Source organism: Lagopus muta, chromosome 5 (assembly GCF_023343835.1).
Source record: "Lagopus muta isolate bLagMut1 chromosome 5, bLagMut1 primary, whole genome shotgun sequence".
Lineage (NCBI taxonomy): Eukaryota > Metazoa > Chordata > Aves > Galliformes > Phasianidae > Lagopus > Lagopus muta.
In genome coordinates, this window is record NC_064437.1 from 2379956 (window position 1) to 2398812 (window position 18857).

An 18857-nucleotide genomic window follows, 5' to 3' on the forward strand; every position below is an offset into this window, starting at 1 on the left:
GGCTGAAGCAAGAGAGAGTTTTTGCTGTCTCCACGGGGCTATACCTTGTCCTTCAGCTGAGGTTCATGCCCCTGTTGCCAGATTTGAGCAGATGCTTCTTCTGTAACTGATGATGATGATACAGGTGCTCAGAAAAGGAAATAAATAGGAGGGAGAGACATTTTGGCTAGTGGTGCACTAAAACTACAGCAAAATACTGTGTTTACTGTCTAGAAAAGGACAAAGTCGATAAGAAACGAAAGTTTATTTTCAGGCTTTTAAGAGGATATAACAGTGAAGAATAACACAGCCTTAAAGAAGAAAGCTTGACTGTCCCTGTTTCAGGAGAGTTATAAACCTGTGAAATAGGGTTTTGTAATGCAACGTCTGAGAGCCATAACTGCAGCAGCACAGATGCACCTATGGATTACACGTGCTAAACAGCTTGTGTAAGGCAAATCAATGAGGATGGCATCTTGGTTAAGCTGACTGAGTGTGGATCCATGGTCAGATTAAGGATGTATGCAGAATCATGACTTGCAAGCGGTGTTTGATTCGGCGTGAATGGACTGTTTAAAAAATGGGTGTCCTGTTGGATTTGTTCTGTACTATCAGTTCATTGTTGTGTTGTACCTGGTGGTTATGTTGGTAAGGGAGCAGACTGTGCCCCACTTACTCATGCTGAGGATCCTCTTTCTCCCTGTTAATTTCTGTCACCTCAGAAGAGCCCTTCCTTAGTGAGGTGGCAGTGTCTGGCCACAGGATCAAGACTGAGCAAAAACTGTGTTGAGGAATTACCTGAAAGACTGTCCAAAAATTGATCTTCAGTTACAGGTTGTACAAAATTGACAGGTTTATTCTATAAGAGCAGTAATCACAATGCTGAGAGTAGGCTTTCCTTCTTGTGCATTCACTGTTAGTTTAAACCATCCCCTAGTCCTAGCTGGGGATATGATGAGAGCCTCTGCACACATCCAGTTTCTGGAGGGCCTTACTAATGACTATGAAGATGCCTCATCAGCAGTTCTTTAAGGGCAGAACTCCAGTGTTTCCTTCCTGGGTTTCATTAGTGGGTTGGTAGGCGGACTGCACATTTGCAGATACTTGACTGAGATTGTCTCCATGCAGCTGGAAGCCCAAAGATGAAAAACAATCTCCATACGTGGAGGAAGCACCTCTCCTGCTTCCTAGGAGCTGTCAGCACAAGTGGAAAAGGCATTTCCTGGCAGCAGTGGGAAGGCTGTGTGCCTCTGGCAGGATGCTGCTCTCTCTGACCCATCAGCACACAGTGCTGTGGAAGAGGACAGCGTTACAACTCTTCAGATGTTCCCCACGTTTCTGCAGCAGAGATTTCTAAACCTCCCCACGTGCAGCTGACAGTGGGATGTGCTGCTGGTGTGATGATCTGGAGATCAGCTGTACGTCAGGGGTGATGCGTGAGGTTAAAGACCAAAGTCCTGCCGACTAAGAAGAAGCACAGTCCTCATAGGCTGAGGCAGTCGGCTGCTGAGCTCCTTGTTTTTCTGGATGCTGTGTGGAGGCACGCAGGGGCTGGGGATGAGATAAAACAGGTTCTGCTCCTCTGTCAGCAACAAGGCCAGGGTGGTGAGATTGGATAACCTGCTCTTCATCTGAACTCGTCCAATTCTTTCAGTGCACGCTACATCTGACGGATCTGTTGGAAAATTTCAGGTGGCTGAGGCTTTGGCCAGGTTGCAGATACAAAAATAGCCCCTTGTGTGCTGGTTTTGTTCTTGGTCTCATCTGGTGCTCCGGAGGGATGCAGGAGTGTGAAGCTGGAGGGGAGAGGTGGCTCAGCTCAAAGGCTGTGATGCCATTTGGGTTCACTTACCTTTTGGTGCACCTCTTCCTTCCTATCTCCTCCTCCTCTTTCATCACTTCTGCCCCCACAAATATCTAAGGCTTAAAATAATGTGCTTGCCTTTTATCTGCCAATAGTCTGATGTGAAGTAGTTCCTCTTTGTAGCCATGAATTTATGTTTGGCCTGTTTACTCAGGTGCTAGACAGTATTTCTGGCTGCACAGATGGCGAGTCTAATACAGGCTTCTGGGTTTGACTTTTATGTGTGTTTACATCTTCATGGTACAATAGTTATCTGAAGAGACAAACTGGAACATTGGGAAGCGTTAACCTTGGGCCAAATGCTGAGGTGTGTGAAGGGCTTGGAGGTGCCCAGAGCACAGATGGAGCCTGTGCAGCCCCGCAGCACTGCTGTCCTGGGGGAGCATTGGCTGCTAGGGTCTTCTTTCATCAAACACATCATCATGCTGCGGTTGGGCAAGTGAGATTTGAGACGTGGAGTGCTATGAGGTGGGAATGGTGGTGCGGCTGTGGCAGGCCCTGCTCAGTCCTGCGTGCTCCCATTTGCTTTAATGCATCAGCTCTCCTGAAAAAAGCCTGGACTTCTAGCAATTCCTCAACAGTGCACTGTGACACCGTGCTGTGAGTTTTGTCAGTCCTCCAGTGCCAAGCAGAGCCGGTCTATCTACATTTAAGAAACAGACAGTGTGAGGTGGTGACATGTTGGCTGCTGTGTGGGAAAGAGCAGTGATGCATTCTTGCTGTGAGTTTTGCTGTGGCAAAAGCAGTTAACACTTCTGTTTTTTCGAAAGTTCTGCTAATCCCACAGCTCCACTTCATTTCCAAGTAAAGGACTAGAAGGGGAAAAAATCATAGAACCATGGAATGGCCTGGGTTGAAAAGGATCACAATGCTCATCTGGTTCCAACCCCCTGCTGTGTGCAGGGTCACCAACCAGCAGACCAGGCTGCCCAGAGCCACGTCCAGCCTGCAGGGATGGAGCATCCACAAAAAGGTCCCAGGGTTGGAGTTAAATACATGAAATTAATTTCTGCTTTTTTCGTAAGTTGCAGAGCTTAGTACTGAGATTCTGGACATGTGTTGTTCTATTTATTTATTTTTTGTGTGTGTGTGTGGTTCAGATTCTCAGCTGGCATGAAGTCATCTGGTCTAACTCACCTGGCTTTACTGGCATTGTGCCGTCTTCCTGCTGAAGGTTTGGCCTTCTGTGTTTGAAGAAAATTGCAGTATTCATCGAGGTTGGCTGTGGCAAGAGTGATTCTTTCAGTACTGCTGTGCCAGCCAAGTCTTTGCCTTGAATAAAAAGTCCGTTTATTTCAGAACTTTTTGGCAGCCTAAGTTTAAAAAGTAGACTTTTTCGGTTGGGGTAACAAGGTTTTAGAGAAACGTGCTTAAAATTTGAGTACTGAGTGTTCTTATTAAAATAACCTCCAATAAAAGATAACTTCCTTGTCCCGCAGAAGTCATCTGGGTGTCTGGAAAGAGCAGCAGGAGAAAAACTGCTGAATTTTAATCTGCTTTTGTGATTCATATGAAGCCTCACTGGGGTGTGCTGGGGAATTGTAGGAAATGTGTCAGTTGCAGAAGTGGGTTCCTCAAAATGTGTTCTTAATGTTTCAATTTCTTAATACCTGTTTATGTGCAGCCTCATAGTATGGTGATCTCATGTCAGAATATATATGTATTATATAACATGCATATGTTAAAATACACAGTTATGCAATGTCTAGCTTATGCATTTAAAAGGAAGGGCCCTTTTAGCTCACTTTTTTGCATTATGGTGGGAACAGTGCTTCCAGTGAAACCTACTGCTCCTCTGCATGGGTGACTGTTCAGTCATTCCCTGTGCTTCATGGGAAAGCTCTGTGCCCTCAAAAGATGCTTTTTAAGGATCTGTATTGGTTGGAGCAGAGTTGCTTTGGGTGTGGGCTGTGTAATATGGGCCCCAAAGGTCCTCAGTATCAGAAGAGATTGTTCAGTGTGCAGAGAAATGTTGTGTTTTGTGTTCCCTGGAAAAGTCACTTAATTTGAAATAGCTTTAGTCTTCTAGGCTCTATGACTTCATGTGCTGCTGGTAAATCAGCCCATGCTTTGAATTCCTGTCCGCAGGCTGTGCTGAAGTGTGAGAGGGTTTGGTTTTTTTGCATTTTCAATCAGGATGAAGGTCCCTTTTGTGACCAGACCAGCAACTGAAAAAAAAAAATAAAAAAAATCCAAAGTCATTTACATGGCAAGTAAAATGTAATACCTGGTTTACAAGCAAAATGATGGATTGGTTTGTTTTCTTTGTCCTTGTTTTAAGACCCTTCCTTTGCTTGCCTTTCCACAGGTGCCGCTTACAGAAGCAGTGGACCCGGTTGATTTGGAGGATTACCTTATCACACACCCCATTGCAGTCGAGTCTGGCCCCTTGAGAGACTTGCTCGAGTTTCCTCCCGATGACATTGAGGTTGTGTACACCCCCCGAGAATGTCGGACACTCGTGTCAGCTGTTCCTGAAGAGAGGTAGGAGGAGACAGGGGAGCACCTTGCCCAAGGGAGTCAGTTGTTCTGCATTTGAAAATCTGCAAGGTTGAAGTCTGGAATTCTTGTCTGTAATGCGCCTGAAGTGAAAGTCTGCACGTCTACCACGCTAAAGATGTTGTTCCTTATTCTTTTACAGTGAGATGGACCCTCACGTGAGGGACTGTGTGAGAAGTTACACCGAAGACTGGGCAATTGTGAACAGAAAGTGAGTTCCCTGTGACGTTTGTCAGCTTGATTTCATATTTCAGGTTATTTTCAGGGTGACTAGCTGCTATGAGGAAGCTCGAAAATGGTTTTCCTGGCTACTGCTTTCGTGTGCCTTGGCTTTTATTTGCCTCGCTGAGCTGAACTGATGCTTTGTTTTTAACTGAAATGATGCTTTTTGTTTTGAAAATTAGATCATGGACATCAAAACCCCTTAGGGCATTTTTGAAAATCTAGGCCATTTTCATCAACTGCAGCTCCTTTAAAATATTGGGGAATGTAAAATTACTTTAGGGATTTAAACTGTCAGCATTTGCTCCCTTTCATACATTTTTAGTCCTTCCTATAAGATGTAAGGTTTACATATGTAGATGCAAGCACCTTAAGGTGCAACATTCTGCAACATTTGTTTGTTCACAAAGAAACATTTGGAAGGAGCACAGTTTAAACAAATGCCTGTTAGTGTTTGAGCTGTCACAGTCTTTACAAAGTGAGCTAACTGTTTAGAGAATATGCACCAATTTATACAAATTAGCTGGGAAGTTTCTAAGTAGCTTTACTTTGAACATACTCTCTCAGATGATTGAAGGTCTGATGACTTCAGAAGCTATTGTCGAGGAATAAGTGATCCATGTGATGTGCATCACCTTAAAATGACTTGACTACAGCTACAGCTCTGCCCTTGTAGTAGTTGCTACAATTCACTGGTTTAATGTTGTCCAGAGCACTGCTCCAGAGGATGCTGAAGATATGCTTTGCAGTGCTAAGATGACCTAATAAAAATGTGGTTTGTAACCTCTTAGCGAAAAAAAAAAGGAAACTTGAGAGGGGATGTTTTATTAACTCCCAGCCATTGTGGGCAGAGCCAGGACTGCACAATAGGCTTGGGTAGTGTGACCCACTCGGCAAGCATACCTCACAGCTTCTCAATGACTTTTAGTGGAGTCTCTAACACCTGGCTGTGTTTCCTGCACTGGATTGGTTGGAAACAGCAAAGCTTTCTGTCCTGTGCAGATGTGATCAGTGCCAAGGAAGGCATGCAGGTAAAGGCATTAGAGTTGTCTGAGTGGGGCGAGGCTGTGCTGAGTGATTGCTGAGCTGCAGCCCAAGCCTTGCTCCTTTGGAAGAGGAGAGGCAGTTCCGTAAGCATCCCTAGCAGTTTTGGCTGTGATAAAATCACAGCAGTGCACTGCATAGAAACAAGAAGGTTGCTGTTGTAGCAGAACAGGAGCCCAAAAGCACGACTGGAAAGAATTGAATTGTTTTTCAAGTAAGGTCGTCTTGTCTACCAGATCAGGAATCTGTTACTGGATGATGGTAGCTGGTTTCTCTTGGTCTTTCTTACTGGATGGTTACAAGTGGTTGGCCAGATTGGGGGTACAACATCCTGATCATCGAGCTTCAGAAGAGCTTGACTTCTGCCATGCTATCCTTCTTTCTCCTCCACACCAGGGGAAATAGTCTTTATTTCAATCTTTCTCTATGGTTCTTCAGTACCAAAATATATTTGGGGACAGCGAAATCTGTCCATTAGGTGAATAGTTTAATGGTATTCAGACTGAATATATGCCTTTGCTTTCCTCTTCTTTCACCTTCCATTCATTACTCACTGCTTGCACATCTATGTGCCTGCCATGTCTGTTTAGCTTTCTGTAGTAACTGTAGAAGCAGGGCAGGATATAAGCAATTGATTGTAGGTTCAACCCCAGCACTACTTTGGAAATTGACTTCGTTTAACTTAAGTCAGACTGTCTGAGCTTTGTAAAGAGGCTATGGCTCAGGCCATATGTGTGTGAACGCAGACACAGTGCCATTTGGTATCCTAAAATTTGTTAGTCAAAGAGATGTGATCTTGTTAGCAACAGCAGACAGATTGTTTACTAGCAAGTGCTCTTGAGCTCTGGAATGCTCTGGAGGACCCAGTTCTGTTTATAAAGATGCTCTGGGAAGATGCTCATTTTACTTGGAGTCAGAAACTCAAATGTTTTCCAGCATACTCAGAACCTCAGTGCTGCTTGCAGTCCAGCCTAGTGCTGGTGCTTTGGTTTGCATGGTGTTAATATTGTCTGCTCCCAGCCAATTCCAGCTCCTACAGAACCACTGGCCTTCCATCTTCTCCTTATTGTCCTGTCTTAAGCTTGGCATCACAATTGCTCATTTTATGATGCCCTTAATTGGGCATTGATAATAATTCCTTGGACATCACCCAGCATTTCTTTAGAGTTGAACAAAGTCACACTGTAGTACAAGAATACTGGTTGTTGGATTATTACACAGCTACAGTGAGTACACTGTTTGCAGGGAGCAATTCATGCTTTGAGATGATCCGCACTGCTAATACTGCGTTTGTTCTATGATTCTGCTTCTGGGTTTGGGATCAAAAATAATGCTAAAAGTGCTGTTGAAATGCTTTGTTTTCAGGTATCACAAACTGGGGACTGGATTTAATCCCAACACTTTAGACAAACAGAAGGAGAGGCAAAAGGGGCTCCCCAAACAGGTCTTTGAGTCTGATGAAGCTCCAGATGGCAACAGTTACCACGATGAACAAGTAATGTGCCTTTCAAACCTTGCCACCTAAAACCTAATGTAGAGTTGCATTTTAAAAGTGCAATCCCTTTCCTGCTGTAAGTTGCTTTCAATTTGTTGAATCTCAGGATGACCTTAAGCGGCGCTCAATGTCGATTGACGATACTCCTCGGGGCAGCTGGGCTTGCAGTATTTTTGATCTGAAGAACTCCCTTCCAGATGCCCTGCTCCCAAACCTGCTGGACCGAACCCCCAATGAAGAGATTGACCACCACAATGAAGATCAGAGGAAGTCCAATAGGCATAAGGAGCTTTTTGCACTACACCCGGCTCCAGATGAGGTATTTTTATATGTATGTGGGTGAGATTAAAAAAGTGGAGGATATAGAGAATGTGAAATCTGTCAGTCTGCCAATGATTCAAAGAGTCAAGATCATCTCTGTTAAATTTCCATGAGAACCTTAGCTGGTTTGCAGGAGTTTTTCAGTATGTTACATACATGCTGCTTTCTGAAGATTCATTTTCCCTTATGGATATCTGATCACTGTAATGTAGAAACATTAGAGGGATTTAATTTAGTGTATTAGAGGCTGCTGCTGCATACATCACATTGGTAAACTTTGGGTTAGATTGATGCTAGTGTCTTAGAAGGAAAAAGCACCACGTGTACTTGTGTCACAGTGGTATTAGTGGTTTTACAAGTGTTGTCTGTAAACTGCTGTTCCTGTGTACATTTCAGGAGGAGCCTATAGAACGACTTAGCATTCCTGAAGTACCCAAAGAGCACTTTGGCCAAAGACTCCTGGTGAAGTGTTTGTCTCTTAAGTAAGTATCACTCCAACAAAGAGCTACGCTATAGAAATTGAGAATTTAAGTCTGTTACATCCAGATGCTTCTGGGATAACTCTGCCATCTTGTTTAATATCCTTAAAACATTGTAACTTTGATTTGGTCACGGGCTTAAAGGTTAATTCTCTGAAGTGCACCACATGCAGTAATGTGCATCAGATGATTTTATCTTTGAGACTTCCTGTGTATCGGTCTGACATAGAAGATTTTCACTCGACTTGGCTTTTTTTGCATTCTTTTTCAGCCAATCTGTAGTTATACCTGTCCCATACTGCTAGCATACATCTTGGCTTTGCTTGTGTAGGGCTCTGCAATTGGCCACCCATTGGTATTCAGCTCTGTAACAAGGATATGTAAGTGGGGCAAGAAAAACAAATTAAAAGTGCTTGAGCCTTAAAAACATAAGGTTAACACTTTACAGTGTTAGAAAATCAAAGATTCGTCGAAGTTTAGGCTCAACAACCTTGACTGTGTCCCTTTAAGAGTGAAGACTTTATATACTTAGCAAGCATTAACTGAAGGAATAGAAACCTGTTAAACAAGTTTAATGAAGTGGAGCTCCTGAATGTAGGGTTACCTGCAGCTGGTTCATTGCCTATAACTCTTCTCTAATAACACAAGGTAAAATTTTACTGTTATTCCCTTGGAGAAATAAAGTACAAAACTGATTTTCCACACTGCTGTATTCATCTTCTGTGTCCTCAGTTAGGTCAACCCTTCTTATTAGAGAGCCCCAGTTAGACTACATTGCAGCTCATAACTGAGATATATGTGTGGGATGTATCTCCTGCTTGTAGAGTAATCCAGGACCTAATATAGCCGTAGAGATGAACTGATTTTGCAGCCTTTTATGAACTGGAACAACATAATATGCAGTAGCAGTGGAGCTTCCTCTCCAAAGGATGGTGTCTGTAGCACAAATAAGTTAAATTCTGGAAATTTATGATTTCTGCTATTTGAGCTGGCTCTAAATTTGTATCTAATCTGCCCAAATACATGCTTGTTTGTGTACCACAGTAATCTCTGAAACTTTATTTATCGTTTTAATAGCTAGCATCCAAGGTTGTGCTGTCTTAATGGCACAAGAAGTGTGTAGTCTCTCCCCCAGGGAATTCTTCAGTCTAATGAGAAATGTGGGTAAAAGAGAAAGATTACTTTTCAATGTAAAATTACATCAGCAGGCTCCTTTTCAAGTTAATCTCACTTTTGTTTTAGAACTAGAGAAAATACCTGTTTGATGATGCAGCCCTATATGTTGTTCTGCCTGATGGCAGAAAGGGTTCCAGCCTGCAGAGCTCTGAACACAAGGTGCTGGGGGATGCTGCTGTGGATTCAACATTAGTTGCATAGGTTGACTGTGCAGGCAGAATTGCATTTCAGTCTTAATTTTGTATAGGAGTGAGGACAGGTGAGGAGTGGGGGGGAAAAGGGGAGTGAGACCTCCCTCTTTTCAACACAGGAAGCCCTTAGGTTGGCTCTGCTGCTCCTGATATCTGAACTAACAGTGCTTGGTGGTCGCTTTACCCAGGCAGGATTTGGGAAGTGTGTAGATTGTTGTTTTTTGGTACAAAATGCAAGTCATTTGATTCTATATGTTTCTTTCTTTCAAGGTTTGAGATAGAAATTGAGCCCATTTTTGCAAGTTTGGCTTTGTATGATGTTAAAGAAAAGAAAAAGGTATGTTTCTTATTACTTTACATTTCAGCCTGGGTGTTACAGATTGTGTTGTAAAACAGAGGGGTTTCTTTCTGAAAACAGATACTTCAGGAAGACAGTGAGATACAAGTGGGTGAAAGAGCGATGAGGGCATTTCATCATGAACTTCCTTACATGTTCTCCTTCTGCTTAGCAAAGCAGTTGAAGTATAACTACATTTCTAAAAATATTATTTAATATGTGAGTGCCTGAAATCAGTATATATATATTTTCCAATCTTGGCTTTCAGAAGTCTTCTCCCCAGAGAGAATTTAATCTCAATAAAAGGTTTCAGTTATTTAAGTTTTTATGACTTTCTTTTTCTTTTCTTTGAGATTCAGCACGCTGTGTGTCCAAGTAACGTTCTAATAATGCACAAGAAAGTTATATGTGCTAAAATTGAAACAAAACTCAGCAGTCTTCAGTGTCTGAGCTCTAGGAGATACAAAATCCATTTATTCCCTATTTATGTTCTATCTTTAATATTTAAAGAGTCTCTTAGTTTTCCTAATTCAAGATATTAGCAATAGCAGAGAGAAAAATGTTAAAAATATGCATTTTGACATTTATCTCTTTGAGACTTGAATTTAATGCATTGAGTTTTAAGTTGTGTAGATGAGAACATGCGGAATATTATGTGAACTTTGTTTAATATTTAAATCACATTTCATAAGCCAATTTTATCATTTCATTACTCCATTTTTTCCCTTCTCTTAGTCAGTTCTTTAGTGACCTCTGGTGTTGATAACCAGCTCACATTCCTTTTGGCCTTGAACGAAGCCTTGATGCTGTAGAGGATTTGGTGTTTCAGTGTGAAGATCTCTCTGTCTCCTGCAGGATGATCTCCTCCAGAAGATCATTTTCTATTTTAATATTTTGATATTTCAATTCAGATAGCAGTTGTTTCCTAATCCTGTGATTGGAACTGCATGTCCTACAGCAGGAAGACAAAACTTATATTAACTTTCTCTTCTTTTTTCTTTTCCTACTGTCCCGCTCTTATGCCATACTTATCTTTTCATGCATGGATTAGAAACGAGATGCTGTAGGTATTTTTTTGTCACTTGTGTCTTGAATTACCCGTGATGTTGGTGAGGATTTCACAGACAATAGGAAGAACTGATGCTGACTCTGCCCAACTTCTTCCTCAGATTTCAGAAAATTTCTACTTTGATTTAAACTCCGAACAAATGAAGGGAATGCTCCGTCCACATGTCCCCCCTGCTGCTATATCCACATTGGCCAGGTCTGCCATCTTTTCAATCACCTATCCCTCTCAAGATGTGTTTCTGGTAATAAAGGTAAGAAATGCTTGAGAAATTTTAATTACTGTTGTCACTTCTATTCATATTAAAGTAAAACCAAGTGTGGGTCACTGCCCAACTTGCTACTTACACTTGCAAAGCAGTATTTTGTTCTCAGAAGTATAAACATTGGAACAACACATTTTTGTTTTCTTTCAAATCCTCTCACTTAGCACATAGAGTTCCTTAATAACAGGAACAGTTCAGTGGAGGTATACATTATCATTATTGAAAAAGAGCAGAAACTGCATAGCTTTGCTTGATACAGGGCAGCTTTCTGGAATCTGACCTTGGTTTTCAGGTGAAATGACATGCAGACTTCTTAAAATGATGGAGAAATGAATCATTTAAAAATATATCTCAATCAGAATCTCCTTTGAGAAAGGTATATGCCCTTGAGTCAGATTTTGAAATATCTTTACAGATTTGAATTGCTGAGAAAGTGTGATCCATAACTGAAATTAAATACCACATTGGTCACTCCTGGAATAAAGTATACAAAGATTGAAGTTTTCTCTTTTTATTCATTTGTTTGAAAGAGCACAGAAATGCTATGAGGTCAGACTGGCATTTGAATTTGTCTCTGCATAAATGTTATCCTACCCTAATGAGGATTTTGATGCATACTTTCAGTTCACAGACAGTGGATACTTTGCTTTCTAGCAGCGTTTTTTGATGAGTTTGTACAAGTTCTTCTTGAACTGCATCTTACATGAAGTGTAAGCTTTTGAAGGTGACGTAAGACTTTCTAGCGTGACAGAAAATTCCCAGATGAGAAAAAAGCTGTCAGTGTTTCAGGGAATAATTTGATTTCCTTTTTTTTTTTGGTCTCTAAATTTCTTCTAAAAATCATGTCTTACACACATGATTTTCTGATTTTCACAAGATAGGAGGTTGAGATAACCCTGTGTTTCTGAAATGGAGATCTGTCCAAAAGAGCTTGTGACTGCACATCAGTGCTTGTAAAAACCAGTGATCCAAGAGGAGCTGGTAGTGATTTACTTAAGTGATTTTTTGATTTGATGATGAAAAAGATAAAGTCAAGGATAAAGGAGACAGATGCATGGTGTGCTTATCCAGGTGAATTTTTGCATGGGACTTCTTGTTATTTACTATGAATCCTGTTTTTGTACAGATACTATTGCTGGCATTAACTCATTAGAGTGTAAGATACGAAAGGAAGTGGTCTTGTTCTTTATATTGTGTGGCTTTTTGTGCCTCTAGTGATTGATGAGTGCAAATGGCACTTCTTGAGTGTGGGAGAGCATTAAGGCTGCTGTAGTCTAACAATAACAATAACATGTGCACAGTAGCAAGCATGGAATGCAGTGCCAGGATGCTTCTAAACAGAAGCAGTCTGCATGCTTGTGCTAGGGAAGGAATTTCTACCAAAAGCTGGGTTTCTTGCTAAGTGGGCACTGACTTATTCAGAGGCTTCAGAAGAAAATATGTACTCTTTGGCTGCTATAATTCATTATTTGATTTGAAAACACGTTGATTTAGAATGGTGTGTCTTAACACAGTGTGTCTTAACACAATGGAAGTGACCTTCTTGTGATGCTGCAGGAGTTCCTTAATAAGGAAACCCGAAATAAGAACAGACTTCTGTAAATGATGATGGTGGTGACAGTGCAGGCTGTCTGTAAGACCTGAAAAATGAGCTGGAAGTGGCTCTAGAACTATAGAACTATACTAAACTGAAGTGAACTGGTATATGTTCCCTCTGAAACTCTATTTTACTCTTCTGATTTAATTATAGCTGGAAATGTGGGAACTTAATGGCTCTAACAGATTGAGTGCAGTGGTTGTTCCTGACACACAAAGGGAAATCAAGCTTCAACTCTTCTGAAAGAATGTTTTTGTTTCCTCGTGTTTGTTTAATTTAACAATGCTTGCTGGATACATGTTCTTATAATGGTTCATTTTCCCTTCTCAGCTTGAAAAAGTATTACAGCAGGGAGATATTGGTGAATGTGCTGAGCCTTACATGATTTTTAAAGAATCCGATGCAGCAAAGGTAAGATTTTCTTACATGTTTTGATTAAATTTGGCTATGAGCATTTTAAAGTATTTTCTTGCTAACAAATTGCACGCTGTCACATTGTTTTCTTTCACCTTGATCTCAAGGGTCATTGATGTTGCTCCTATTTTAAAAAGATCCATTTTTAATTAAGGAACTTGTCAAATTCTAAAAGGTAGCAAAGAGTCAAGGACCCTTGAATCTTGATGCCACACAGGGAAAGAGTAGTTAAAGGTCATCAGTTTTTGTAGGTGACAGAGGAGATGTGTGGTTACCATCAAGCTCAGTCATCTGTAATTCTGTGTCCCAAAGGATCAGCTCTGTGCTTTTAGCTTGGTCAGATGGTTTAGATGTCTTTGTGGTTTAGGCAGGCTTAGATGTGAATGTGCAGCAAGATTTCAATTTGTCTGCTGCTGATCTCCATCATAGTACCTCTCCCTTGCTCTAGAAGGGTTCTAAACTGATAAAATACATTAACAGGAGATTCTCCATCAAATCTGGTTTTGAGTCACACTGCAGTTCTGATTGTTTTTCCTCTATTTTCTCTTGATTTTTCTTTTTGTTAATATTCTAAAGGTCCATAGTCAACAGCAGGGTAAAGCTTTTGTTCTTACACATAGTAAGGGTAGATAAGATAATCTGTATCTTAGTATTCTATTTTTTTCATTAACATTCCTTTAATTCTTTGGCAGTTTGGGCATTGTCTTCTAAAGTGCAGTGGATAGCCTGGGCTAGCCCTGAAACACTAAAAAAGCTGTGCCTTGCTGAAGTTCTAACGTGTCTTTAGCTGAAGAAGCTATGACACTGCACCACACTGAAAAAAACATCTATCTTTCACCTGAGGTATTCAGCAAACAGAAATTAAAACCTCTCAGTTTCCTGTGTTTGACAAGTTGAAATGTGCCTACGTGAAATTTAGGCTTTGGATTTGCAGGGAATGTAGGTGAAAAGGTGATGAAGGTCTCCTTTGCAGCTAGGTGCATGGGCACGTGCTGAACTACAGGGGTGCAAGTAGCACAGCTTACTGTTGTTATTGAGCTCTCTGTCAGTGGATTTTTTTTAACAAATTGAAGCAAAAAGTTGCTGCTTAAAATGCAGAATTGTGGCAGTCATTTCATATCCCTTTTTCTTAGTGGCATGAATATGGTACTGCTTAGTTGAGGACAATTCTCTGCTTCCCATTTGGCTCCAGGTGATCTGGGCGCCTGCTGCATGAAATCATGTTAAGAGAGGTCATTTCAGACTTCATAGAGTAAAATTTGTTTTTTTTGGAGGGGTGGTGGGCCAGATGAGCTCACAGGGATTGTGCAGGCTATGGAGGAAGCTGAAGAGCACAGAGTCAGCTGCTCTGGATGTCAGGTTGTCCTGTACCTGGCGCTGTTGGTTGGATTGCAGTTCTGTGAAGCAGAAGCCTGCATAATGCATAGTGATGCCATTGTTACGTAGTGATTTTGTGAAATGAACCTTTGTTTCTGTACCTCTCTTTTTAACACTCTTGGGTTTAATCTTTTCTTCGCAGAATAAGGAAAAGCTGGAAAAACTGAAATGCCAGGCAGAACAGTTTTGCCAAAGACTGGGCAAATATCGGATGCCTTTTGCGTGGACAGCAATTCATTTAATGAACATTGTGAGCAGTGCTGGAAGTTTGGAACGAGATTCCACAGAAGTAGAAGTTGGCACAGGAGGTAAAGTGTGTGGCATCTGTATAAGTGAGCGTGGACAAATCCAGAGTGTCAGGAAGTCTTGATTTACACCCTGTGTCTGCCATTGCTCCTTTAATCCCATTTCTCCCCCTGCCCTAGGCCTTCCGATAGTCTCAGGTCATGGTTGAAGTGAAACAGAGAAGTCCATGGTAACAAATGGATTTATCTCTCAAGGATTTTAGAAGCAAACCATCTGTTATATTATTTAAAACCAGGCTTCTAAGTGTGAGAGTGTTACAGGCTGATGAACATTTTCCAAAGGAGTGGATTAATCTTTGCAAACCACACAGCTCATCTGAAACTGCTCTTCAGCATCCCCAAAACTGCCAACTTCATCATCTTTCAGAGCAAGGGAAACACATAAATCTCCACACGATAAAGACTTTTATAATAGCAGTAAGGCACTGGGGTGAGGTTGCTGTGAGAGGAGCAGAAGTAGTTGGCTGTGCTTCATAGCCTCCTGATGCCTCAGGAGTGTGATTGTCTTAGCATAACCACCTCTTCTATCACGCTTATTGCATAATTTCCAAAGGCGGCAGCTATCTTCTTGTGTAGAAAATCCAGCTTGGAACAAAGGTAGGCTCTTGGACAGTTGTTTTTTTTTCTTTTTTTTTTTTTAAATTACCCTCCCTTTCTATTTTGTTTTTTGAAGAACGCAAAGGCTCGTGGTCAGAGAGAAGGAATTCCAGTATTGTTGGGCGGCGTTCGTTAGAGAGAACCACAAGCGGTGATGAGGCTTGCAATTTGACCAGTTTTAGACCAGCTACTCTGACAGTGACAAACTTCTTTAAGCAGGTATTGTATGAAACCATCTGAGCAAAAAGTTGCTTCTTGTACAGAGTGATTGGATCGTGAGGAATCAGTTTAGATCTGAATAAGTTCTTTGTGATACTTTCAGTATGTAATGTCTGTTCCCTCATCGTGGCATATCTTTGAGCAACGTACTGTGAGTTTATTAGATTGTGTGCTCATCCTGCCACCAGCAGGTCTGCAGTTGAAAGGTGGATTCTTTCAGGAAGTGTACTGTGAGTAATTTACATTACAGAACTTGAAACTATTTGCTGTTTTTGCTTGAAGAGTGAATCATCATTATGGCACAGTGACTTACCCGCTCTAATAGAAACGGTCCAGAAGAATGACCAGAAGAATCTTGGTGTGTTTTGCTCCAGATTGTTCTACTGTGTGCTGGGAAAATCACTGTTTGGCCTTTTGGTAAACATATTTAGCAAATTGTTCTTAAAAGCAAGTGCACAAAAGCTGAGGATAACTTTTTGGGTTAGTATGTCACAAAAAGTATTCCAGGTAGTCCTTAGTCCAAGAGTTGCATAGCCTCTGTCCTGATGCTTGCTTGATGCTGTTGGTTTCATTAGATGACAGAGAATCCTTTCCAGTCCCATTGGAGGGCTCAGAAACAGGTTCATGAATGTAATTTGCAGTCGGCACATCCAGTGATGCCCAAAACATCAGAACATTTCTCATGCTTCTTTGCTGATTGGCAGTTCTTAACTGGAGCTTGGGATTTTCCTGAAAAACAGTAGAAAATATGATTAAACAGAATAAAATCTGTACTGAAGCTCAGAAAATGGTTTCAGTTCATTAATTTTCCCTAAGGTTTGCTTAATGCCACATCTGGTTAAGGAAAATTATTATTTGAATGTCACCTTCGTGTATAAGATGGATTTAATAGTGTACAACCAGATATTTTTTGGACTGATTCCTCGGTCATTGGGATTACAAAGATGTGGGTTCTATATATTGAAAGCTGATTAAGCTCTCTTTTTTTTCTGACTGTTTTGGTTGTATGCCAGTTTCACTGTGGGAAGCCAGTCACATTCTGCTCTTAAATTCAGTAATATAAAGAAGGGGAAATGTAATCCAGGGTTTGAAGTTATACTGGCGGAAAGCATGTAAATGAACGGCCTCTTTTGCTGAGTGCTTTCATGGAACTCAGCATAACTGAAATTGGGCTCTGCAAATGGTATCTTTAGAGCCTCAGTGGCACAGAACAGCCCAGGAAATTCCTTTTAGGATGTCAACTTCTAGTTCTGTCTTGTATCCTTTAATCCCTTCAAGTACAATTAACCAAATACCACTGAGCATTTTCTCTTTCCAGTTGCTTTTTTCTTCTTAATGTGTTTTATTGCCTTTCTTATCAGATGTCTTCTAATTTTGGAGAGTTGGAAGGTAGCAAAGTGACATTTTCTGTGATGTTATAACAAAATTTTGAACTACTAGAATGTGAGGCGGGGAAGATTGACAACAAAGTCCTTTCACTTCCCATCCTTTCTTAACAATGCTTTTGTCAAGTATGACTCTCAGACTCATACTGAGGGAAGAGCAGAGGAAAAGGAAGGAGGATCACCATTGGAATGATGGATATTTTTTCAAGCTATTATACTTGCTAAAAAATGGATATTTTAGGGAAATCTTCTAACAACCATTCTCAGTTTTAAAAAAGATAATATTGATGAGGAGACAAAAGGTTTTCAATGAAAAGCTCCTGCAGCTGTCATGGTGATTAATAAGAAGAAAAGAAAGGAAAAGGGATGAAGAAATTAGCAGTAATTCAGCATGCTAATGTAGCACCTCATTCTGTGAAGGTACATTTTGATGTCAGAGGTAAGAGGCTAGTGTGCATTTGATGGTTTATTCATATTTCTGTAGTCCTTGAGAGTTGTGCACATAATCTCTTTGACAGGAGGGTGATCGCCTGAGTGATGAAGATCTGTACAAGTTCCTGGCTGACATGAGACGGCCGTCATCAGTGTTACGGAGATTGAGACCTATCACAGGTATTGAACAAGACCTTTCTGCCTTGTGCTCACTAAGCATGTTGGTTAGTCCTTCCCAGTTCCTACACAATTCTTAAAAGCAAGCATGCGAAAGAAGCCCTAGGAGATTGTTGGCAATAATTCTTGGTGGACCAACAGCATTTTTATCTGACAGTGTTTTCACTGATGTATGAGCACATGCAGCATTTGCCACACTGAGAGTGGCATCTGTGAGCAGAGGACACAAAACCCCAAAGCCCTAAATCCCCTAAGGTCTGAAGAGCTTCTCTTTTTCTAAATAAAACACCATTCACCAACTGAGAGGTGTGTGTTGGCTTCCAGTTGGTCAGTAGGAACTGGCTCCACCTCTATTTGAGAAAGAAAAGTAGAAATGCTAGCATGCCAGCATTGAAACATCACCAGTCCTTGACCTGTGCTATTCCTGACAATATTTACTTAACCCGTTCTTAAAAATCCCCTGTGACAGCAGTTCTGCTGCTTCCTTAGATCTTATCTCCCAGCACTCACCAGTCCCTGTGGTGAAGTTAGGTATTAAGAAAACCTCCCAAAATTATCTTTCTGAAATGTAACCTGACCGTGGTATGTCATGCCCTCGGGGCAGTTATCCCAACCTTTCAAATACTTTGAATGCTGTTATTAGTTCACTCTTACCTGCGTTCATTTTGCAGCCACTGGGGCTTTTTTTCAACCTTCTCTCAAGGGCTGTGATTTTAAAATTGCTTGTTGTTTTGGTGGACTCTGCTAGAGTTCCTTGAATCTGTCCATGGTTTTCTTTAAGTCTGGTGCTCTGAACAGAGTGCTCTCCTCCTTCTCAGACTTCATCTGTCCACAGCAGATGAATTTGTCTCCAGTGTCTTTGAAGTCTGAGGAGTTGTACTCAGTGATCCTTGCAGTTCACTTCCAACTCAGGAGATTCTGCCATTCCCTAATGGTTATAACTTTCTCTGGGACACTGCCTTATTGTCTGTTGTCACCCAGCACTTTTCTACAGAACTGATCTGTGCCAATTGTTGGTTGTTGGTTTTTTTTTTAATCTATATGTTTAGCTTCTCTTTCTTCGCCCTTCACTCTTTATTGTGTTTCCCCTTCATCATTTGATGCCATTTTTCCACCTCTCCTGTCTTCCAAATGTTCGAAAATCGTTCCAACCTCGGTGACATCTGCACATAATGTGTATTGTTGGTACTGCCTGCTGACTTGTTAAGGAGGATATCCAATAATCTTCTTGCAGATTAGCTTTCATTAACTCCTAGTACACCTTTTCAGTTTGATAAGCAAGATTCCCAAGATTTAGTGCTAGATGGGCTTCATAGTAACATTATTTAGACTTTCCTTAACTTAGCTATGAGAACAGCATCTGGGATTTGTTAAGATGTCTCTTTTCTGTTGGTTCTTACCATGCAGTGCTTTGGT

General features: G+C 41.1%; 1 protein-coding gene across 16 annotated transcripts in view; it reads left to right on the forward strand.

The window, feature by feature from the left end:
- The window catches only part of DOCK7 (dedicator of cytokinesis 7), an 89191-nt gene that overhangs the window by 15463 nt on the left and 54871 nt on the right, over positions 1–18857 (forward strand). For all 16 annotated transcript variants that reach the window (XM_048944189.1, XM_048944190.1, XM_048944191.1 and 13 more), the window contains exons 3-13: positions 4152–4327; positions 4485–4553; positions 6974–7103; positions 7210–7422; positions 7821–7906; positions 9541–9607; positions 10777–10926; positions 12866–12946; positions 14469–14634; positions 15305–15447; positions 17351–17444. In XM_048944189.1, coding sequence (XP_048800146.1) covers positions 4152–4327; positions 4485–4553; positions 6974–7103; positions 7210–7422; positions 7821–7906; positions 9541–9607; positions 10777–10926; positions 12866–12946; positions 14469–14634; positions 15305–15447; positions 17351–17444 — 1375 coding nt within the window. The remainder of the gene's footprint in view (positions 1–4151; positions 4328–4484; positions 4554–6973; positions 7104–7209; positions 7423–7820; positions 7907–9540; positions 9608–10776; positions 10927–12865; positions 12947–14468; positions 14635–15304; positions 15448–17350; positions 17445–18857) is intronic.